General features: G+C 40.3%; 1 protein-coding gene across 6 annotated transcripts in view; it reads right to left on the bottom strand.

The window, feature by feature from the left end:
- The window catches only part of LOC101739633 (methionine--tRNA ligase, cytoplasmic), a 28882-nt gene extending 6173 nt beyond the window's left edge, over window positions 1-22709 (bottom strand). Inside the window, exons 1-18 of one of the 6 annotated variants that reach the window (XM_062671724.1) lie at window positions 22336-22607; window positions 20370-20500; window positions 18728-18874; window positions 17984-18127; window positions 17638-17735; window positions 16017-16139; window positions 15351-15467; window positions 14483-14558; window positions 12393-12520; window positions 10566-10670; window positions 9715-9892; window positions 8303-8368; window positions 8204-8260; window positions 7324-7425; window positions 5795-5912; window positions 4898-4968; window positions 4239-4336; window positions 18-166 (exon numbers count right to left, since the gene is read on the bottom strand). In XM_062671724.1, coding sequence (XP_062527708.1) covers window positions 18-166; window positions 4239-4336; window positions 4898-4968; window positions 5795-5912; window positions 7324-7425; window positions 8204-8260; window positions 8303-8368; window positions 9715-9892; window positions 10566-10670; window positions 12393-12520; window positions 14483-14558; window positions 15351-15467; window positions 16017-16139; window positions 17638-17735; window positions 17984-18127; window positions 18728-18874; window positions 20370-20500; window positions 22336-22438 — 2011 coding nt within the window. In that variant the 5' untranslated portion in view covers window positions 22439-22607. Of the gene's footprint in view, window positions 1-17; window positions 167-4238; window positions 4337-4897; window positions 4969-5794; window positions 5913-7323; window positions 7426-8203; window positions 8369-9714; window positions 9893-10565; window positions 10671-12392; window positions 12521-14482; window positions 14559-15350; window positions 15468-16016; window positions 16140-17637; window positions 17736-17983; window positions 18128-18727; window positions 18879-20369; window positions 20501-22335 lie in introns of all 6 variants that reach the window. The other 5 variants (NM_001309574.1, XM_062671714.1, XM_062671725.1 and 2 more) reach the window with 5 other exon arrangements.
- Window positions 22710-24387: the final 1678 nt, after the last annotated feature.

Here is a 24387-nt window from a genome sequence, read left to right on the forward strand (position 1 = left end):
TGTTTCAACAACACAACCTGCTATCTCCCTGTTGACGAGCGCCATCAGCTCGTAGTCCGAACGTCGCGGGTTCGGTTCCGGGATGAGACCCTTGAACGCGTTCGAACAGAAGCTCAACGAACGGTGACAAAAGTTTCCCAGGTTGTTCAAAAGCTCCGAGTTGTTCCTGTACATAAATAATAAATATTGAAGTTAATAGCAAATTCTCTTAATAGCAAAACTCAGCGGGCTTATTTTTTTTTTGAATTGTATTTTTTGGCTCATTTTTTAGTTATTGTATATTTTCAATTATTTAAAAAAAAAATTTTGGGGAAAAAAAAGCCCACTCAATTTGTTTTGCCGGTTCTTCTCAGGACTGTGGCTTTTTCTGGAACCGGTGGTAGAGTTAACATTGTTATTTATACTAGAGGTCCCGCAGTAGTCGAGATTCGACTATAATTAATTGGAATTGTAAGTTTGTACACTATTATGCTTGTATTTTATAGTTCTATAATAACATATTTCGCCAAGACTATACTATAAAAAATGTTAACAAAGACAAACAATATTTAATCTATTCTCAATTTGACCACAGACGTCAAGAACAAAAGTTTGACAATAAATAGTATGCATGCGTGTGTGCGTCAAATACATGGTATGTAGTGTGTGTAATGTTTTCTTTATTGATTTAATGTATCTTTTGTGCATTATTTAAAAAAAATATTAGCATTGTGCACTTCTCTATATTCTCTATAAGTGTGGAAAATTTCATACTCCTCCGTCCGCGCAATTTTCGTAAAAAGGGATACAAAGTTTTTGCTTCACGTATTATATTTTGACATTCAACAAGTGTGTTATGCTGACATCTAAGTTGAAATAAATGATTTTGAATTTTTTGAATTTTGAATTTAGTTACACGCATTCGGCACGCCAGTTTTTTTTCCTACCTAAGCTGATAGCCTTGACTGCCTTGAGAGGCTATTTCAGCGTAACCTTAACTAGTAGGTGATTGCACAGGGCTCAAACCTGACGACGATGCTAACACGAACCCTAGCAAGAGCCGTGCTTCGCAGAACCTACTACCGGATCGGAAACGCGACCCAATGAGAAGATCCGGCGAGAAACTCAGTGGGCTGTGTCTGAGGGTTATACGCCAGAATGATCACGTACAGCATAGGAGAGAAACAAATGGAAATCTTTAGAGGAAGCTTTTGTCAAAAGACAAGCTGTTTCAGAGGAGAGATAAGCCAAATGCCGAGAATATGTTTTAGCTTAAGTTAATTTATAGTTTTCTTACCTCTATTGTTATCATTTTATGTTTAGTTAAATAAGTTATAATCTAGCAGCAATAAAGGCTATCTAATTATTAACTATTTTATTATCTATTAGCTATTTATTTATTAAGCTATTGCATAATTTTTATCGCGGGCTTTGAGCGCGGCGATCGAATCAAGAAATTTCGTAACGAAAATAAAACCTAACACCCCTCTATTCCGCCTACCATGTAGCTCGCGTTCAACACATTCATACGTTGCGCTTGTGTAGTGTTTGTGAATAAGCGCACGGCGTGACGTCGGACTGCATGCGCATCATGAAAAGTCTGCCCGTCTCTCTCTCGCGCGGCCTAGCTTATGAGTGTGAAGGGGACAGTTAATGTTCATAAATATAGAATAGTCTTATTTTATTATTGTTCCAATATTAAATTTATATTGTCTAATTATTGTTGCATAAGTTGATAAAAAATGCTATGCAATAGCTTTACCGCGGCAGTCCCCGAGAGTGCCACAAGTGTTTTTATTTATTTATTCGGCACGCAATGTATGTAGCGCGGGCAAGGCGCGGGTCAGCGCCCTACTGTATGACAAGGGGGAGCCAATGTCATAATTATTAATTTCAATCAATGAGGCTATTAAATTGTAAGGTTTGTTATAAAAAATATTAAAATAAAATGTATCATGTTAAAGTTAAGGCAATTATCGGATTTATGAGGAGGCAGTCTCCTCCCGGTGATGGTCACGGGGCGACCTAAGGGGGTTGAGGCTGCGCCGCACGCTACCGTCACTCTAGCGCGCTGGCACCAGGAGGACGGGACGGCGCGTCGGCGGCTGCGGACTGCGATGCGGTCCGCATTTTCGTCGTCGCTGTCGTCGCCGAACATACTGTTGAAGAGCAACCCGGTCGGCGGTGTATCGCGTTCCGACCCGGCAGGCTGGTTCTGGCCCAGCGGGGTATCCCGGAACACCAGCGGCACCGCCCGGGCGGCCTGGTAGGGCCGCCGTACCGCGGAGACCGACGTCGTTGGTCGTCGACTATCGCCTCGACGACCCGTCGGTCGGGCGTCCTCGGGGTGGCGCCGCGTGTCTGGTTGTAGTGTTGACCGCGGGAACCCCCCTACTCTGAACGGGTTCTGACCCCGGACGGAGATCGGACGTCGGGTGTAAGAGTGCAGGGGAGTCGTTTAGTGGGTGGGCCCTAAAATCCTTGGGCCCGCGATCTGCTCTCAACACCTGCAGATCGTTGAGTCTCACATACCCCGCGCGCCCCCTAGGCGCGGGGACCTCGTAGGAGGTTCGGCCCCCGGCCCGAAAAAAAAAAAAAAAAAAAAAAAAAATTATCGGATTGCCAAATAGCAACACTGTTGATGGGAGCAATGGCAGTAGTAGGGACGTGACATAATAAAAAAGGCGGTAGTCTAAAAAAACGGGACAGAAAGCAGTTGGGGACTTTTTGGCGGGAACGCGAGGAGTGAAGTTGTGCGATTTGTTTTATTTTGTCTATTTAGTGTATCTTCGGGTTTAAATGTGTAATAACGGTGGTTTATTAACCGTTTAATATCTGTGAAAGTGCACAAATGTGGGAAAATGAAACAAAGCTGCTGGACGTAACTTCTCGGGATCCTCCAAAAAGCCCACTGAAAAAATCTTAGTAAATAACGACCATTTTACTGAGATTATATTTCATCCCATATCATCTTATTTCATTTCATTTCATCCCAGTTGATTAATGTCTCAAATTAATCATCTTCATTTCATTTCACTCCACAATATCATTTTTCATAAAAATATGAATATAAATTAAAATAAGACATGACTTAAAGGTCTCAGTTACCATGTCATAAAATCCCTTAAAAAAATGAAGAAAGCAGTGTATTCAGTAGTGAGCAGATATCTAAAGATTTTACAAGTGGAGTTACAATTAAAGCAATACAGAATTATGTGAATTACTGCAATCTGGTGGTAGGAACTCTCGCGAGTCCACGCGGGTGGGTACCACCACCCTTCCTATTTCTGCCGTGAAGCAGTAATGCGTTTCGGTTTGAAGGGTGGGGCAGCCGTTGTAACTATACTTGAGACCTTAGAACTTATATCTCAAGGTGGGTGCCGCATTTACGTTGTGGATGTCTATGGGCTCCAGTTACCACTTCACGCCAGGTGGGCTGTGAGCTCGTCCACCCATCTAAGCAATAAAAAAAAAAAAAAAACTGTATCCTGACTGTTGGAAGCGGAGTTCTAGAAATCGATTCCAAACCTTGAAACATTAGTCGTTAAGGTCGTATTTCGATCGCTATACCAAACGCAACAACGAATAACATTTCGACGCTTGAAAGGCAAACGTGACTAAGCGACAATGCGTGAACTTTACAGTAGACTAATTTAAAGTTGAAAAACCTGAATTTTTTTTTATTTTAACGAATCTAGCTGTAGTAGAATCTAGCTAGTAGCTGTAGGATTGAAATTATTTTAATAGACCTAGAAATATATATTTTTTGCGCATCGAATATGGTTATTGTCTCTATCATTTATCTATTATCTATTTATCATTTATCTATATAAAAATGAATTGCTGTTTTTTTTATTGCCTTTGTAGGCAGACGAGCATACGGCCCACCTGATGGTGAGTGGTTACCGTCGCCCATGGACTTCAGCAATGCCAGGGGCAGAGCCAAGCCGCTGCCTACTGCTGTTCGTTAGTCTCGCTAAAACTCGAGAACGGCTGGACCGATTTGGCTAATTTTGGTCTTGAATTATTTGTGGAAGTCCAGAGAAGGTTTAAAAGGTAGATAAATATGAAAATGCTCGGAATTAAATAAATAAAAAAAACAATTTTGTTTTTCCTTTGATGTTTCCCCTTGATGTGTCTTTTATTTATCGATTGAGGCACTACGAAGTCTGCCGGGTCAGTTAGTTTATGTACAAAGCAGTTATTGTCGCTTAGTCACGTTTGCCTTTCAAGCGTCGATATGGACGTGCTTTATTCACCTGGTGCCCAGTTCGGTCCAGCTGAAGCTGGAGTCCGAGGTCTCGGGTCGGATGCTGGCCAGGTAGAAGCGCCACACGTCCGACGGTATCCCGGTGTCCTGTAACGAGGAGGCTCCGTACACGACAGGTATAAGAAGTCGTCGTGGCCTAACGGATAAGACGTCCGGTGCGTTCGTATGTAGCGATGCACCGGTGTTCGAATCCCGCAGGCGGATACCAATTTATCTAATGAAATACGTAGGTACTTAACAAGTGTTCACGATTGATTTCCACGGTGAAGGAATAACATCGTGTAATAAAAATCAAATCCGCAAAATTATAATTTGCGTAATCACTGGTGGTAGGACCTCTTGTGAGTCCGCACGGGTAGGTACCACCGCCCTGCCTATTTCTGCCGTGAAGCAGTAATGCGTTTCGGTTTGTAGGGTGGGGCAGCCGTTGTAACTATACTGAGACCTTAGGACTTATATCTCAAGGTGGGTGGCGCATCTACGTCGTAGATGTCTATGGGCTCTAGTAACCATTTAACACCAGATGGGCTGTGAGCTCGTCCAGCCACCTATGCAATAAAAAAAATAAGATATTGAACAGGAGTACTGCAACTAGGCGGCCTCAACTAGGAGCCCATGGGCAGCAGCCACCTCACAGTGTCAACTCACTTGCGCGTCGTTGCCAAACACACCGACGCCTCTCGACTTAGAAAACTTCCCTTCTTCGTAGTTCAAGTATTCTGAAAATATTACATTACAACATTTAATAAAAAAGTATAATTGTTTTTTTTTCTTTAATTTGTATTTGGGGGGGGGGGATGAGGGTCCCGACCTCCTAACCCATGATTTGGGCCAGAAATAGACAGAGATAGATATAGGGCTACGTACATAGGGCTGCTGATCAGCGGTCGCAATACGTCGGCGTGACACTAATTAGTATGTCTTCTTTTTCTCCACCTTATCCTACAAGGTGGGGTCGGCACAGCGAATTTTTCTCTTCAATTCTCTTCTATCTGCCGTCATCTCAACACTCACTCCTCTCTCTCTCTCATATCGCCATTCACACACTCCGTCCATGTCTTCTTCGGTCGACCTCTTCCCCCTCTACCTTGCACTACTATTTCCCATACATCTCCTAGTCACATGCATCTTCTCTCTACGCATCACATGTCCACACCACATGACACTTAGTATGTAAGCGCACAAATATCTATAGGTTTATTTTAATGACATTTAAAAAATAAAAAAAGTGTGTGTGTGTGCAAGTCACACATGGTAGTAGTGAAACTTATAAATAAGATATAGATATACTGACTATCCCACTACACAGGAGCATACATATGGACAATGTTCAGTAGACGGTAGTGGGGATGTTACGAAAAGAACGTCTAATGTGTTCTATCTCATTCTCTCGCCGGCTGAATCCTATACATTTATGTGTTTGTGTCTCTATGGACTTATTTTTTCGTTTCATCGACTTTGAAATCAAAACGATTCTAAATAAGTTACACTTCAAAAGGGGGTTAGTTCTATTGGAGTAAGAGCTAAGGGTCACGGGTCACGCACCGGTGGCGAACAGGTGCTTGACCAGCAGGTGGCCCTCATTGACGCCCAGGACGGTCGCCGGGAACATGACCACGTGGAAAGGCACGTTGTCCTTCGCCATGAACTGATATAAACTGACCTGCGGAAAACATGTGAACAAGTTTATTAGTAGTTTAAGTCTTGTGCAACCGTTGAGCTTAATTTAGTGTCGGACTTTTTGGCGGGAACGCGAGGAGTGAAGTTGTGTGATTTGTTTTATTTTGTCTATTTAGTGTTTCTTCAGGTTTAAATGTGTAATAACGGTGGTTTATTAACTGTTTAGTAACTGTGAAAGTGCACGAATGTGGGAAAATGAAACAAAGCCGCTGGACGTAGCTTCTCGGGATCTTCCAAAAAGCCCACTGAAAAAGTCTCCGTAAATAATCACCATTTTACTGAGATTATATTTCATCTCATATCATCATCATATCATCTCATTTCATGTCATTTCGTGCCATTTCACTTCATACTATCATTTCTCATGAAAATAAGAATATAAATTAAAGTAAGATTATTGATCTAAAGGTCTTAGTTCTTCCTATTCGTACACTCTTGACAGAGTGGTCGTGGTCATGCATCAGTCGGATCCTGCGATACCGATGCTCTCGCGATGCGTCGCCATGTGGCACGATGTTTCGCAGAGTGAGAGCAAACATTTATGTTGGAGTGAGTAACAGATTTTATGAGGTCGGTCCATCGTGTTGGAGATCGTCCGCGAGAACTTTTGCCCTCGACTTTCCCTTGCACCACCAACCGCTCAATGGAGTCCTCATTACGAGTGATGTGCCCGAAGAATTTGAGGATTCGTAATTGGACTGTTGACGATAGTCTCTCCTTGATGTTGAGCTCTTTCAGGATCGAAATGTTGGTACGGTGCGCGGTCCACGGAATTCTGAGGTCTTAGTTACCAGGTCATAAAATCCCTAAAATAAGTTAATTTAGTGTTTGTTAAGGCTCGGGCGTGTTTTTATTTAATGCTTAGTAGGGTGGACGAGCTCGCGGCCCACCTGAAGCTAAGTGGTTACCGAAGCCCATGAACATCTACAACGTAAATGCCGCCAACTACCTTGAGATATGAGTTCTAAGGGCATAGTTTTTACAGTACAACAGCTGCCCCACCCTTCAAACCGATACGCATTACTGCTTCACGACAGAAATAGGAGGCGGAAATGTGATGCGGCAGTTCTTTAACCGTCCAGAGACAGCGACGAGGCACGAACTGGGTCAATGGAACAAAGTCACTGGAAGTGGTCTCTCGGGAGCTTACAGTAAATCCACAAAAGCTTCCATGAATATCCACCATTTCATTCATACCGGAGATTTCATCTCTTTTCGTTTCATTCATTTCGTTACAATTTCTAGTAATTCAACAATAGTACTTAAAATAAATACGACTCAACTGACCTCACGTGTTGAGGTTCACGACTCACCCCCCCTAACCCCCCCCCCAGCAGTGGGGGCGCCGGGGTGCTCCACTCCCACAACGCGGGTGTAACTAAAGAAGTACTCACGTCATATTCCTTGTCAGGTTTCCACCAGGCCTCGTATTGCTTCGTGGCGCACTGGGTGATGCTCATGTAGCCGATGGGAGCGTCGAACCACACGTAGAAGACCTGCGGGGAAGCATAACGTATTCTTAATCGATCTGTAGGGGTCGGATTGCACCTACCCTCCACTAGCGGGAGGGGGGATCGCTTGCGGCAGAAATAGGGGGAGGGGGGTCCGTCCTCGGGTTAAGCAGGTCTTGTCTTATTTAATTGTAATTAAATTTAATTACATTTCAATTAAATTAGTAAAAATCGTAAACATTTTCGGTCTGTTCTTGTGTCTCTGCTTGGTGAGGTTGTGAGGAGATAATGGTCGATCCGGTGAGAGACACAATATATGAAGCGAACAATATGCGACCGCGTCTAATAAATCAATATTTTATATGGGTATTTCTTAATGGAGACACTTAAAAAATTTTGCGTGGCTCACACATTTATTTGTATTCGCGGTCCTGTTTTTTTATTGCCCTTGTAGGCAGAGGAGCATACGGCCCACTTGATGGTGAGTGGTTACTGTTGCTCATGGACATCAGCAATGCCAGGGGCGGAGCCAAGCCGCTGTCTACCATTAAGTACTCTCCACAGACCTCGTTTAGAAGAAGGTCATATCATAGCGCTCGGGAAACACCGTGGAGGGGAGCTCATTCCATAGCCGGATGGTACGTGGCAAAAAAGATCTCTGAAAACGCACTGTGGATGACCGCAGTGGCTCCAGGTAGAATGGATGAATGCTGCTTCGATTATAATTATGGGAGGTGCGATGATAAAAATATGATGAGGGGATCAGATTGTTTGAGACGACCCCTTCGTCTTTTGGCGGGGGGTTGGGAGGGGGAGGTCGCACCTTGTGTCGGTACCCGTCGAGCGGCACGGGCACCCCCCAGCGCAGGTCGCGGGTGAGGGCGCGCGCCCGCAGCGGCTCCCGCAGCCAGGCGCGGCCCACGGCGCGCGCGGGGGCCGACCAAAGGTGCTCCCACCGCGACATCCAGCTGCGCAGCGACGGCTCCAACTGGACACCACACGGACTGAGCACACACTGGCCTACCACACAGTTCTGTATCTATGTAATAGGATCTTTTTTTATTACTTAGTTTAAGAGGAGTTGAAATAGCCTCTCAATCAACATAGATTGAAAAAAAAATTACATGTGTGCAATTCACACGTGGTAGAAGTGAAACCTTCCAAAATTAAAATACAATTATCCTAAACGTCTTAAGTATATGTAAAATTTTGTCATTAGTAAATAATTGTAAGGTAGCGCCCTCTGTGAATTGATATTTTAATTTCACGTATAATCCTAAATTAAAATTCACTACAAGAGCTTTCATACACACGTTAGTATTAAAAAATCTCACAGATGGCGCTGTATTAAATAGTATGTATATTTCTGTCTCATTCTTTGCTGGCTTCATCCTACACATTTTTGTATTTGTGTCTCTTACCTGTCGTTTTTTCCGTTGCATCCGGTTTGAAATCACAACGATTCTAAAGAAGTTTTCACTTCAAAAAGGTAGGGTAGAAACAGGAAATAGATTACTGGTCGCATAGAACACCATTGACATGGTCAGATCTAGTAAGAGAAGCATTTTGTGAAGAGAAGAACGTCACATAGTAGTAGTGAGGTATAGAAGAAGAAACAGGTAGCAGTAAGTGCTGGATGTGAAATGTTTTTATAAAAAATAATAAATAATGAGTTTGTTTCTAGTTATCTTCTTTTAAAATTTCATTTAAATGTAGTTGTATTTCCGCGCGTTCTAAACAGACCTTCCACATATCCACGGCTCGAAAGAAATATGCTTCTAATTCTTTTGTCCGTAGATCTTATAGGTTGTATGATGCTAAGTTCTCTAATGCTGACATCTTTTGCTTGTCACTTGTAGCATATAGAAAAGCAATTTTAAAATATTTATAAGGTGATTTAGTCCGATGATTATTATAGTCTTATAGTTTAAGTTGATGTACAAAATAATATGTGCGTATTATGTTGCTTTTGTTTTTTTTTTTTGTAACTTACATTTCTAAATTTCTCTTCTCTGTTCACTTTCTAATTATATGTGATTTTGATTGTGGAAACATATTTGGTTATTGTTTTAGCTATATTTTTTTAAAATATTATATGTTTGTATTGTACTGTTTGTTTCCCAAATAAATAAATGAAATGATTGAATGAATGAGCATGTGAGTGAATGAATGAGTGAGTGAATGACAAAATGGATGGTAAATGAATGAATGAATGAGGTATGATTGAATGAATAAATTAATGAGTGAACGAATGAGCGAGTTAATTAATGAGTGAATGTATGTTTGAATGAATGAATGAATAAATAAATATGTGGTGTGACAGTGGTCCCCTACCTGCCCTAGTTCGATGAAGAGTTGCTCGCTGGGCTTGAGGACGGGGGGGTGGGCGCAGACCTTACACCTCGGCTGCAGCAGCTCGGGCGCGTTGACCAGCCTCCCGCACTTGTCGCACTGGTCGCCGCGCGCGCCCTCGTACCCGCAGCCGGGATGTGGGCACGTCCCCTCCACGAACCTGGGGGAGGGGGTGGCGGTCACACGTAGCTAGCATACTACCTGAAGCCACTGCGTTCATCGACAGCGCGCTTCCAGAGACCTTTTTTGCCGTCGCTACTAAGGGGGGCCAGAACGTTGTTTAGATAATATATCGTTGAAGTGCTACAAAAATAATGTAATTCATGTATAAAAATACTGTTACGCCGGTAAGAGTAACGCCATCTATCGCCGAATAGTCGAACGAATATCGAAGGATCTAGTAGCGCCCAGAACGCTCGAGAAGTACAACGCCATCTATTGACAGACAGCGGAAACTACTACTTCGATATGTGTGGAGTATTCTCGATAATTCTAATAATTTCGTCTCGACTATAAAAGTGTTGTAGGGATGGCACGCAGTCAGTCAGTAATCGGAACTACTCGAAGCGAAACGGCGAACGAATCACCTGAAGCGAAGCGGAAGAAGCGAATTGAGAGTTTTAAAGTGTTTTTTGAGTGTTTTAAGTGTTGAATACAGTTTCTAAGTTGTACTCCGGTAGGAATTTTATTTATCCCGAACCCTCAGAGCGTAACAATATTACAACGTAGTCTGAAAGCGGCTTTATAGTATCCGTGTTCTTCTGGTCTGGTCTGGCGGTAGACTGTATCATGACCTGCCTTCCTTCGAAGCGTCTTTGGAAGTACACACCAACCTGTCAGCCAGAAACCTGTCGCACTTCTCGCAGAACAGCTGGTCGACGGTCTGCGAGCTGACGAAGCCGTTCTCGTTCAGCTTCAGAAACAGCCTCTGGGTGATCCTGTGAGGACACACTAAAACGATTTAGATTCAATATTATAATAATAGTGAATAATTTATTATCTTTTACACAGACTTAGATTATTAAAAGTAGTCGAAAAAATAAAAGAAACAGCAAAGGGGTGGCTCAGCTGATGCTGCTCAAAGTGGATGCATCGAACAAATGTCTGTGTTCTGCAAATGGACCCCAGCAGGGTGCGTTCATAGGAGTCCATGGACAACACAAAGTCCACCTCGTCCGGGGACACGAGCCCACTAAGTCCAATTCTCCGGTTCTTTTCCGAAGTGTGAATTGGATGCGAGCATTGACTTCACTCATGTCTTTTTACGGTCTCATAAAAATAGTTTACGATCATTGACAGGCCCAGGGGCGCAGCAGATAGAGGCACTGAGAGCTAGGGTCATGGGTTCGTCTCATCTCGGGCAAAATGAGTTTTTATATTATTAGTGTTTGGCTCCAACAGTACAGAGATTGTTTAGGGCGAGCTAACCTAGTGGGATTGATCTTCGATTAATTATCTAGGTACTTATGTATTAAGGCCCTCGCATCAAAGATGAAGCTTTCACAAGATTGATACGCTAGAAGATTGCACAAAGTGGGAATGAGTTGCTCGCTCCGGGCATTTCAATATTGTAGTAATTGTTACGTTATAATACTCATTGTAAAAAACTCATATTTAAAAAAATAATGTAATATTAAAAAATTAATAAATAATAATTTATTAAAAAAAAAACATGCCCGCTGAGTTTCTTGCCAATTCTTCTCAGGACGGAGGCTAGTTCTTGTGAATTGGCGGTAGTTCTTTTGACGTTCAACAAGTATGTACTTTCATTTATGTTGAATAAAAATTTTTTGATTTGATTTGATTTGAAAAAATCATTTGTGTAACCCTAAGAAATGGGATCAGAAAGCAGCAAATAACAAGACAATAATGAAACCAAAGACCTCTTCTTGTGTGTACAAAAAACAAGGCTGCTATTATAGATAAGCAACAAGGTTGCTTTTTATTATTATTATTATTATTATTTTTTTATTGCCCTTGTAGGCAGACGAGCATACGGCCCACCTGATGGTGAGTGGTTACCGTCGCCCATGGACTTCAGCAATGCCAGGGGCAGAGCCAAGCCGCTGCCTACCGCTGGAGTTCATTATTAATTCATTATTTGAATTTTTGCTGCGGTGGCGTTAATACGTAATTACCGTTACCTATATTAAAGACGGTAACATTAGAAGTTTTTATTTCACGGCACTAAGACAACGCTCTATTTTGTACAGTGACGTCATCAGTAGAAAATACGATACGGATTCTGTCATCCTGGCCTCGCAGTACGGGACAGGGATGGAGTGTCTACGAACGCCAGCCAAGAATGTTGAATCTCTATGCGATCTTGTGTCTTGAGACAGATAGTGACATTGAGGTCGTCTGTGAGGTCTAGCCTGGTAGACTCATAGGTTTTCCAGCCCACGGTTTTTTTTATAGCTGGTTGGACAAGCTCACGGCCCCCTGGTGTTAACTGGTTACCGGAGCCCATAGACATCTACAACGTTAATGCGCCACCCACCTTGAGATATAAGTTCTAAGATCTCAGTATAGTTACAACGGCTGCCCCACCCTTCAAACCGAAACGCATTACTGCTTCACGGCAGAAATAGGCGGGGCGGTGGTACCTACCCGCGCGGACTCACAAGAGGTCCTACCACCAGTAAGAACAAACAACTTACTCAGCCTGTTCCTCTGTGGAGGTTCTCCCGAAATAATCGAATCCAATGTTGAACCAGCGGTAGACATTATTGTGTATCTCGAAATATTTGTCGCAGATCTGTTTGGGCGTGACGCCTTCTTCTAGCGCCTGGAATGGTTTTACATTTAGTTTATTAACTAGCTGTACCCGTCCGCTTCGATAGATAAAATTAACATTATTATATCTCACCTCCACAATGATTCTCATCATTAACGCCCCCGCAACTGGTGTAGGGAGTCCAACACTCATATCAATATTAGGCTATCCATTAAGTACATGTATTTTCTACATGGATACCAAGTTTCAAGTCAATCGGATGCATGGTTCAGCAGTTATAACGGAACATAAGTAAAAACCACTGTAGATATATATATTAGTATAGATAGAGTGAGAAGGGAGGGGATAATTCCAGAGTACTTAGTGCGAATTTTTTAACGTTTTCGATATTTTTTTTTTTTTTTTTTTTTTTTATTGCTTAGATGAGTGGACGAGCTCACAGCCCACCTGGTGTTAAGTGGTTACTGGAGCCCATAGACATCTACAACGTAAATGCGCCACCCATCTTGAGATATAAGTTCTAAGGGTCTCAATTATAGTTACAACGGCTGCCCCACCCTTCAAACCGAAACGCATTACTGCTTCACGGCAGAAATAGGCAGGGTGGTGGTACCTACCCGTGCGGACTCACAAGAGGTCCTACCACCAGTAATTACGCAAATTATAATTTTGCGGGTTTCATTTTTATTACACGATGTTATTCCTTCACCGTGGAAATCAATCGTGAACATTTGTTGAGTACGTATTTCATTAGAAAAATTGGTACCCGCCTGCGGGATTCGAACACAGGTGCATCGCTCAATACGAATGCACCGGACGTCTTATCCGTTAGGCCACGACGACTTCAAGCGTAAAAGTTAACATAAACACGTATGCAGCGGGAACAGCGCCCCTAGCGGCAAACATTCCAACTCCATACAAATGAGTCGTCTATTATCAAAGGTGGCAATCTGTACATTTGGACAAAAAATTTTTATTGATATGTCAATACAGATTGATTTGAATATAATCGTCTCCTTCAAAGAATACGGTTCAAAACCTGCATTAAATAAAGGTTAATAGTTAACCTGTTATTTATCTAAGATGTCGTTCCGAAGAGTTTTGTGACTGCCGATGGAATACAAAGCCAAATAATTCGTTTTTCTGATTTACCAATCATTGTCCAAAAGTCAGATTGCCGCCTTTGTTAATAGTCGACTCAAATATGAGTTAACTTTTACGCTATCGAGAACGTTAAGAAATTCGCACCAAGCACACAGCACAAGGCAAGATCAGTTAAGGACAACGCCCTGCATCCTTGCGTCCTAAATTTCCGGTTGCTGATATGCAACCGTTATACAGTTAAGAGTTCGATCTCATATCACCAGTATATGCGAAGGATACTGGTGGTAGGACCTCTTGCGAGTCCGCGCGGGTAACCACTTAACACTAGGTGGGCTGTGAGCTCGTTCACCCATCTAAGCAATAATAAAAAAAAAAATTTGTTTTCTATTTTTTATAAAAGCGTATTTTGTTAGTTTTTTATGCTTTTTTTTTCTTTTTTTTTTATTGCTTAGATGGATGGACGAGCTCACAGCCCACCTGGTGTTAAGTGGTTACTGGAGCCCATAGACATCTACAACGTAAATGCGCCACCCACCTCGAGATATAAGTTCTAAGGTCTCAGTATAGTTACAACGGCTGCACCACCCTTCAAACCGAAACGCATTACTTCTTCACGGCAGAAGTAGGCAGGGTGGTGGTACCTACCCGTGCGGACTCCCAAGAGGTCCTACCACCAGTGCTATTATTTGCTATTATTTATTTCAAATTTTTTAGTTGAATTTAAATTTTTTCAATATATTTTTTTGTAATATTAAATTGTCATCGGTCCTTAATAAGCATACCAAATTTCGAGTTAATCCGACGTTTTGAAGGGGGTCAAAATTATGTTCAAAGATTCCGTTACAAATATACATTACATACGTCTGAAGCTAATATATAAAAGCGTATTAATAGTACACAATATCTTACTTTAGTCTCCGTAGCGGTTCCGTATTCATCTGTGCCGCATATATACAGCGTGTTGTAATCACATAACCGACAATATCTGAAATTAAACGTTTTTATTATGATATAATTTGTTTCGCAAATTCATGTCAATCTATCGGGCGCAAGCTCTATAGTGAATATTAGTGGATGCTTACAGCCATTCTCAAAGTTTATATACAGGGTGTTGTTTTTGTTTCTACGAAAAGTGGAGATAGTTTGATCAAATTTAATTACAATAATACATTACTGTAGGATTAGTAAGAACGTAATGTATGAAAAGAGAGTGGAACGGAGCGTTGAGATGTGAGTGAGAGAAAACAGTAAGAAAGGGAGATGAGTATGACAGACAGAATGACAGAGAAAAAGAAGACGGCGAAGACGATTGAAAATTGAGCAAGACGTTATTATACGTGTTAATTATTAATTATTATTATCATAATAGAAGATTTTGGAACAGTGGAAGTTTTATTTTATGCGCTGCGATTCCTATTCTACATTACGATCATCTGTATTGAGTAATTCTGTTTAATGACATTTATAAAGATTCTGTTATGAAGATAACAGTGACGTCACGATTGTCAGAGGCCTGATTTTGGCGGGATATTTGAATTTAGATATTTTTTTCAATTAATTTTCAACTACCCCCAAAATCTAGAGCAATGTTTAAATGCGTATCCGTCACCTACTTTGAAACTCAAAGTCTAAGGGCGAATTAGAACTCTTGTCTGAAGGTGGGAGGTGGCATTTACTGATGACGTCCATACATTGACGTATCGGAAGCTCATCCATCCATCGTAGCACTAAAGAATAAGCGCTAATATCTATACAGATGATACAAATGATATGTCACCTTGCAAATATGTCCGCGGATAGAACGCATCCGATGATATTGCCGAGGTGGGGAACGTTGTTGACATAGGGCAACGCCGAGGTGATCAGTACGTTCTTACGACCCTTCACTGGTAACCTGAAACATAAAGTAACATTAGATCATCTTACAGAACTGTATTAGCTAACTTTAGTAGATATAGGAGATGCGGTAACTCACTTGTGGGCCCACTCAGGTAGGTACCACCGCCTATTTCTGCTGCTCGGCGTTGTGCTTTAGTATTGAGATTCTAGAACTCATATTGATGTCTATGGGCTCCGGTGCCCATTTAACACCAGGAAGACTGTCAGCTCGACAACCCAAGTGCACTTCTCAGATTTCCTTCAGATCTGACCTGCTTCTATCCTAGAGCGGGTTACTATATATGTATATAACTTTTTTTATTATTATTTTTGTATTACTTAGATAGGTGGACGAGCTCACAGCCCACCTGGTGTTAAGTGGTTACTGGAGCCCATAGACATCTACGACGTAAATGCGCCACCCACCTTGAGATATGAGTTCTAAGATCTCAGTATAGTTACAACGGCTGCCCCACCGTAATAATATTGCTTAAATATTGGTCGGTAGACCGTTCGGTGGAAGATCTTTCCTTTAGTCGTTACACCTACACCCTGTATGACTTACACAATCTTCTCCTGTTTCAACGGAGGCTGCAGCTTGCTCAGACCATTGAGCCATCCCTCTTTTGCCGCTTCGATCTCTTCAGGGGTCGGACCTTCTTGGACCTCGGCGTCGTCATCCGGCGACCTGCGGCCATATTTCAATTTAGTACAGACGTATTTACCGGCAAAACTTATGTGCGTGATTTTTTTTAAGGGATTTTATGACCTGGTTACTAAACCACTAAATAGGGAATCTATACTAATATTATAAAGAGGAAAAAGTTGTTTGTTTGTTTGTATTGAATAGGCTCCGAAACTACTGAACCGATTTGAAAAATTATTTCACTGTTTGGAAGCTACACTATCCCCGAGTGACATAGGCTATAATATTTTTTGAAAAATATTAGGGATCGTTACTAAAACTCCAATGATGTAACTCAAGGTGTAAAAAAATTACCTACCTTTACATCGCGTGTCCTATTGCGAAAACTATTGATGATAGAATGAAATAATGTACTACTACTTTGTAGAACACATTATTATTTACAAAAAGTGTCGGGACAGCACATGTCTAACTATTATAGTTATGCCGCAATAAGTGTTCTTTTATTTTAAAAAATAAAACAACGTCAAATATCGTTGAAATTTTTGTTAATGACCCGAGCGGAGCCGGAGCGGTTCGCTAATGTGAAATAAATAGCATTATCATTATTTAAAATAACCTTAATATAAATTAAATTGGTAGTGTATTCCGAGGACATTGAACCCACGCTTCGTCTGTTTGTCTTACATTGCGCGCTGCTCAAGAAGCATTAGAAGAAATATTCGATACAATACTTCATTGAATCGCGAATCAATACTATGTTAGAGGAAATGGCTCGAATAACACTATGTTTTTTTAAGGTATTTTAAGACCTGGTAACTAAGACCTTTAAGTCGTGTCTTATTTTAATTTATATTCTTATTTTTATGAAAAATGAAAGATGGAATGAAGATGATTAATTTGAGATATTAATCAACTGGGATGAAATTAAATGAAATGAGATAAGATGATATGGGATGAAATGTAATCTCAGTAAAATGGTAGTCATATTACTGAAATTTTTTCAGTGGACTTTTTGGAAGATCCCGTGACGTTACATCCAGTGACTTTGTTTCGTTTTCCCACATTTGTGCACTTTCACAGATATTAAACAGTTAATAAACCACCGTTATTACACATTAAAACCTGAAGAAACACTAAATAGACAAAATAAAACAAATCACACAACTTCATTCCTCGCGTTCCCGCCAAAAAGCCCCTTGTGTGCATTTTACTGGTGGTAGAACCTCTTGTGAGTCCGCTCGGGTAGGCACTCCATATTTCTGCCGTGAAGCAGTAATGCGTTTCGGTTTGAAGGGCGGGGCAGCCGTTGTAACTATACTTGAGACCTTAGAACTTATATCTCAAGGTGGGTGGCGCATTTGCGTGATGTCTATGGGCTCCAGGAACCACTTAACACCAGGTGGGCTGTGAGCTCGTCCACCTACCTAAGCAATAAAAAAAAGGCTCTCAAAAGCCACAACCAAGCAATAAGACATACGTAACCACGACCACTCCGCCAGGAGTGTACGACTGAGAAGAAGAAATGATGATAGCTCACCCTGCAGGAGAGACGAGGTTGGCCACCTGTGGTAAGCCCAGGGCAGATATCTGCCCGAATGGTCCAGTCGGTGAGCCGCCCCATTGTCTCACAGCTTCCTGGAAGCATGACCAGAATATTAACATAGACTAGTGGTTACCAACAGACACAGCCCACTGAGTTTCTCGCCGGATCTTCTCAGTGGATCACGTTTCCGATCCGGTGGTAGATTCTGCGAAGCACGGCTCTTGCTAGGGTCAGTGTTAGCAACGTCGTCAGGTTTGAGCCCCGCGAGCTCACCTACTAGCTAAGGTTACGCTGATATAGCCTCTCAAGGCTATCAGATTAGGTAGGAAAAAAAACTCACTTGAACAGATTTCGCACCTCCAATAGCGTCAGACCAACGCCTTATATTACCGAGCTCCTTCAGATACTGTTCTCGGAGATCATCATTGTGAGTAAGAGGATATAACGTGCTCCATATTGAGATGTCGGCCGCTGAGATTTTGTCCTGCAAAGATTGGTTATTACTAACATTCTATTGGAGATCATCATCCGGTTAACATGTCAATTGAAGTACTGTATGTGCGCGAGTTCATGTCCATCGCGGCCAAAGGCAATGCGCGGGGGACAGCTCGCCCCACCTCCCCGCATTCGTCTGACGTCGAGTGTTGTCCGTAACGGTTGTGACGCGCGCTTATCGATATCGCAAATTTACGCTAACACTATTGTGTTATTTAACCATAACTACTCCGCTTCCAACAAGTCCAGATAGAAATAAAGCTACTGAAAAAAGATACATACTGATTCCGACTCTGATCTATCGGTTGTCTTTTCATTTGATAGTGATTGAATTGGAATTTAAAAAACATTTTTCTCTATTAGAAATAACTAAGTGATTACTTATCACATTTATTTTATTTCATAAATTGCAAAATTACCTTAAGTTACATTAAACCAAATTGACAGCTGTTGACTAAATCGGTAGTTATTATCGACATTACCATAATTAGTTAGGTCACAGCACTACCGCATTCCTCAGGATGGACATGAACTCGCGCGCTTACTGTACTAGTGCTGGACCACATGGTGATACCAAATCTCCACACACCCCGAGAACGTATTGGTGTCCTCCCAGCAGTCCATTGACGTGTTCAAGCGACGACTTCAAGACTTGCTTTACATCAGAAGCTGGGGATTTCCCGAGCGCAGCACTTAGGGACGGCTGAAGGCGTGTCGCCTCCCATTCTTGAAGCTGCTGACTGGAAGTCAAATTGAGCATCGCTATGAGGTTATTTTTTTTATTTATTTACTAACTGACCCGGCAGACTTTTTAGTGCCTCAATCGGTAAATAAAATACCTAAACTTTTGTATAAAATAAACTTAAAACGAACAAAATGAATCCGTCCGACGGGGGACACATTAAAGGAAACACAAAATTGTTATTTTTATTCAATTCCGAGCATTTTCACATTTATCTACCTTTTAAACTTTCTCTGGAATTTCACAAATAATTCAACGCCAAAATTAGCCAAATCGGTCCAGCCGTACTCGAGTTTTAGCGTGACTAACGAACAAGAATTCATTTTTGTATGTATAGATAGATAATTTACTTCAGATTTTGCATCCATATTACATTCATTAATATTTCATTTGAGTCGTCTATTATCAAAGGCGGCAATCTGTGCATTTGGACAACAAAATTTTATTGATATGTCAATACAGATTTATTTGAATATAATCGTCTCCTTCAAAGAATACGGTTCAAAACCTGCATTAAATAAAGGTTAATAGTTAACCTGTTATTTATCTAAGATGTCGTTCCGAAGAGTTTTGTGACTGCCGATGGAATACAAAGTCAATAATTCGTTTTTCTGATTTACCAATCATTGTCCAAAAGTCAGATTGCCGCCTTTGATAATAGTCGACTCATTTATACCAGAATTAAATAAAAATAATAACTACAATCTTGGAATAAAACAAAAGCCATAATAATAGTCGATAATAATTTTGAGAAGTCGTCGTGGCCTAAGCGATAAGACGTCCGGTGCATTCGTGTTGAGCGATGCACCGGTGTTCGAATCTCAGGCGGGTACCAATTTTTGTAATGAAATACGTACTCAACAAATGTTCACGATTGACTTCCACGGTGAAGGAATAACATCGTGTAATAAAAATCAAACCCGCAAAATTATAATTCGCGTAATTACTGGTGGTGGGACCTCTTGTGAGTCCGCGCGGATAGGTACCACCACCCTGCCTATTTCTGCCGTGAAACAGTAATGCATTTCGGTTTGAAGTGTGAGGCAGCCGTTGTAACTATACTTGAGACCTTAGAACTTATGTCTCAAGGTGGGTGGCGCATTTACGTTGTAGATGTCTATGGGCTTCAGTAACCATTTAACACCAGGTGGGCTGTGAGTGCGTTCACCCATCTAAGCAATAAAAAAAGGTAATATTGTCGATTTCTGTTACTAAGAAGTCTGGATAACTTTGCCTCCTTTTATTTTGTTTTAGGTCTCTCAGAAATTCATTCTATTTCGGTATCCCCGTTAGTTTTTGAACCATTATTTATTTTTCATTTTTTAGTTGAATTTCTATTTTTTTTTAAATATTGAATTGTCATCGGTCCTTAATAAGTATACCAAATTTCGAGTTAATCCGACGTTTTGAAGGGGGTCAAAATCATGTTCAATGATTCCGTTACAAACATACATACGTCTGAAGCTAAAATAAAAGCGTATTAAAAAACTTGCCATTGCCCATTCTCGGACATGTCCAGAATCGGGAACAGATACTGGACCGCCGCATTGCTGGAAAAGAACCTTAGTTCTGGGTCGACCTCGAGGAGCGGCAGCTGACGGGGCCCTGCGAATACATCGTCTGCAATCACAGACGTGTAATGTTACCGTCCACCAGGAGAAAGCATAGAGATAGAGTGAAGCCATAACTTGAAAGTTACAATAGCATATGCGTATTAAATGAAGTGGCAGATACGTAAAGTTGTACGTAGCGTACACACTGACTTTCTATCACAATTCATTTAACACTAAACATACCATAACGGGTCAAATGATCCTTTTTGAACATCTGCATTGAAAATGCACGTATTCTCTTATTGCTTTGCACATTTGAATTCATTACTTTTTCTTACTAATTAATGTACAGTTATTACACTATGTTTTTAAGCTATTGCATAGCTTTTATCGCAGACTTTGAGCGCTGCGACCGAATCAAGAAATTCCGTAACGAAAATAACCTAACACCATCATGAAAAGTCTGCCCATCTCTCTCACGCGCTGTCTAGTTCATGAGTGTGAAGGGACAGTTCATGTTTATAAATATAGCGTCGTCTTATTTTATTATTGTTTTAATATTAAATTATGATTGTCTAATTATAATTGCATAAGTTGATAGCAAATGCTATGCAATAGCTTTACCGCGGCAGTCCCCGAGTGCCACACGTTTTTTTTTTGTTTTGTTTATTTTGCGAAATACTTGTCATATACCGCTATCTACCCGGTATGGTAGAAATAGGTACCAGTATGTGTTGGTATGACTAGTGTTAAGAAAGATAAGGCTGCTCGTACACCACATTATGAATGCGTATGAGTACAATGGCTCTCCCAGCTTTCAAACGGGTATTCACTGCTGCATCATGAGAAAAATATTTGAAATCAGACAGTAAATGCTTTGATCACGAGTAATATGATATGTCATTCTTCAAACGAGGTTGGCTAAGCGTACTCAGCAGTACGTAGCAATTTGGCTGTGCCCTTGGCATTACTTGTGGGCATGAGCAACAGTAACCACTCACCCTCAAGTTATGAGGCCATATTTTAGTCTATCTACAAAAGCAATAAAAAAACACCGTTAAGTCATGAGCAAAAATTTTACTGAATTCCATGTTGCATAAAAATAATAATTGTAGAATCAAAACAGAAAAGAAACAAAAAAATTCTGTAGGCTGACTTAAAAAGTCATGTTTAATTTAGGAATGTCCAGCACAAATTGTCCCTGAGAAGTCCAAGATATCGCACCCTTTCAAATTTGGGCCTCTTGTAATAACTTCCTTCTTAATAACTTCTTTAATACAAAATAAATAAAATTAAATTAAATAACTTCCTTCCTAACTGTATAATTCACTACAAGATTGAATCAGGAATGAAGAAATTAGCAGGAGATCTGGGTAACCGTGATATAACTCGAAGGAGAAAAGTCGTGGTTGGCAAAGCACATTGCTGAGAGAAGAGATGTTGCTGAGGTCAAGGGGCCAAAATAAATAAAATGAAAAAGACAGGAGTCAGTTACACTTAAATGAACCCTTCAAGGAACTCCCCTAGTATAACCACCTACCAATAGTAGTATCGCTAATATGGTGTCCTTTGCTTTAGATGCGGCTAATGATAAAGCTAGTACATCAACCTGGACTTTGTCCGAACCTCGTTTGAAGAAGTCCTTAGAGAACATTACGATATTATTGAGTCTGTTTATTAATCTAAATAGTATAAGCTGACACAAAATGAAGCATATTTTTAATTAACACATTTTACTAACCAGTTTCTCAATTCAAATTATAAATTAAGTGTTCGATATTTTATAATCGTACAAGAAAGTTATAATAACATATTTTATATTTCTAGTTTAGTAGAATTCATATATATATTTTTTAATAATATTCATGCATTTATTTTTTAATGGAAAAATCATCTACCTACCTTCAAACTCGGCTTCCACAATTTCTACTTTCTTTGCTGCTAAATTAGCCGCTATTAACAGTTTTAACGTTCCAGTATTGTTTTTGTTTGTGTATATCTTCATTTTAATTATTTCTAACACAAAAACCAATTTTTTAAAACTTTGCAATAATTGTACATAACCCCTAAATTAAATAGTTGGCATATTTCACTACGTTCCAGATCAGCTTGCAAAATAGTGAAATTCTAATAGTCTTATTGGAACTCTTCCAATTATTTGCTTCTCGTTCTAGCTTACGTACTTAAGATTGGTCTGAGTGATGAGACTGAAAATTTGGACACAAAATATTAACAATCTGTTTTTATGGTTTTGGAACGTGCCTACGAGTAGAATCTGTCTGCCAAAGGTAGCGAATATACAGCCAAATATTTTACAACGAAAAGTGGAATGGAACAAGTGGAAGTAAAATGGAATGTAGGTAGTCATGATGATTAAATTTGAAAATGAATAAGGCATGAAATGAAATGGAATTCGTAGGGAAAAAATTAAATTAACCAGATCTAAGTAAAATAATAAACATTTGTGAATATGATTCATGAACTTTTTGTAAAGATGCATTTTTCCACAATTCATAATAAATAAATGATAGTTAAGCAAAAAAAATATTACCCCAGAGTCACATGATTAATCCAGAAAAATCACTAAATTGACCACTATAAATTAATACACATAAGTTCATTCCTTGATGAGTAGGTACCTATATAAACACTGCCGCAACTACGAGTGCTCTCAAAAATTAAATTCCCCTGACCTCCTTTACATTATCTATCTATTTAAAAATTTATCAGTGTCTAGGTCGGATAAGGCAAAAGGTTCAAATATTTGTTGCTACTACGTTGAACAAAATCTATCCAATTTTAATCAGTTAAAATTAACTTTCTTTCAAGTCGAAGCTGTTACGAAACTTAGGTGATCGATATTTTAGTTAATAGTATCGTAAAGCGCTTTATTCACGATATATCGCGGCTGTACGTCAGCTCAAGGCCGCGGTCAGTGCTGGGTGTAGCATACAGACTATCGTGCGCGCATCAAGCGTGATGAGAATAAATCGAACGAATTAAATGAGAGGGTTTTAATTTATTTAAAATGCCAGCTGTTTTATCAAAACGCCAAAAAATGAGAGTTCTTCTGATGTCAACAGCAGCAGAAGAGAGGCAAAAAATAGCAAATTATTATTTTAAACGTGCAGAGTATACTTAATTATTTAATATTATTTTTTTTAGCAACGCTATCAATCGTTGCAGCTTCCCCTAAAATGGGCCCAAAAATTGTAATACGTTTATTATTTTTTGTTTATTTCATATACTTAGTCTGGCCATAAATACTGTTACCATTAAAAATAAATAAAAATTTATTGCAAATAACATTTATTACTTTTACTTACTTACTTACTACTTAAATATAAAACAATTTAAACTATAAAAAGCTTATTCGAAGTGGTCTCCATTGGCTGCAATACAGTCCTTTAAACATTGAGGCCAGTTATCAATAGAAGAACGCATTCTTTCCATGGGAAAAATTTTCACTGCCAATCGTACGGATATTTTAGGGACTCCAAATTATCATGGCGTTTAGAGCAAGCCGTACTCTCTAAAGCTGACCATAAATCATAATCCAGCGGATTAAGATCGGGACTAAACGACGGCCAGTCTTCAGCTCTGATGAAGTCCGAAACGTTCGTTTCCAACCAAGACTGCGTAGACCGAGCTTTATGACCTGGCACAGAGTCTTGCTGGAAGGACCATTCTTGATTATTGAACATGGTGTTGTTAAGGGGCTTCACTACCTTCTTAAGAATGGTATCTTGATACACTTGTGCCGATTTTTTGATACCTTTTTCACAAAAGTATGGCCCAGTCACTCCTTCATAGCTAATACCCCACCAAACCATCACTGAAGTCGGATAGTGCCCACGTTGCACTCTGTCGACTAATTGGGAAGCATCCTTAGAGCTTTGAGGATAAATACGGTCATTTTGTTTGTTAAAATGTTGCTAAATTATAAAAATTTTC

Source organism: Bombyx mori, chromosome 2 (assembly GCF_030269925.1).
Source record: "Bombyx mori chromosome 2, ASM3026992v2".
Taxonomy (NCBI): Eukaryota; Metazoa; Arthropoda; class Insecta; order Lepidoptera; family Bombycidae; genus Bombyx; species Bombyx mori.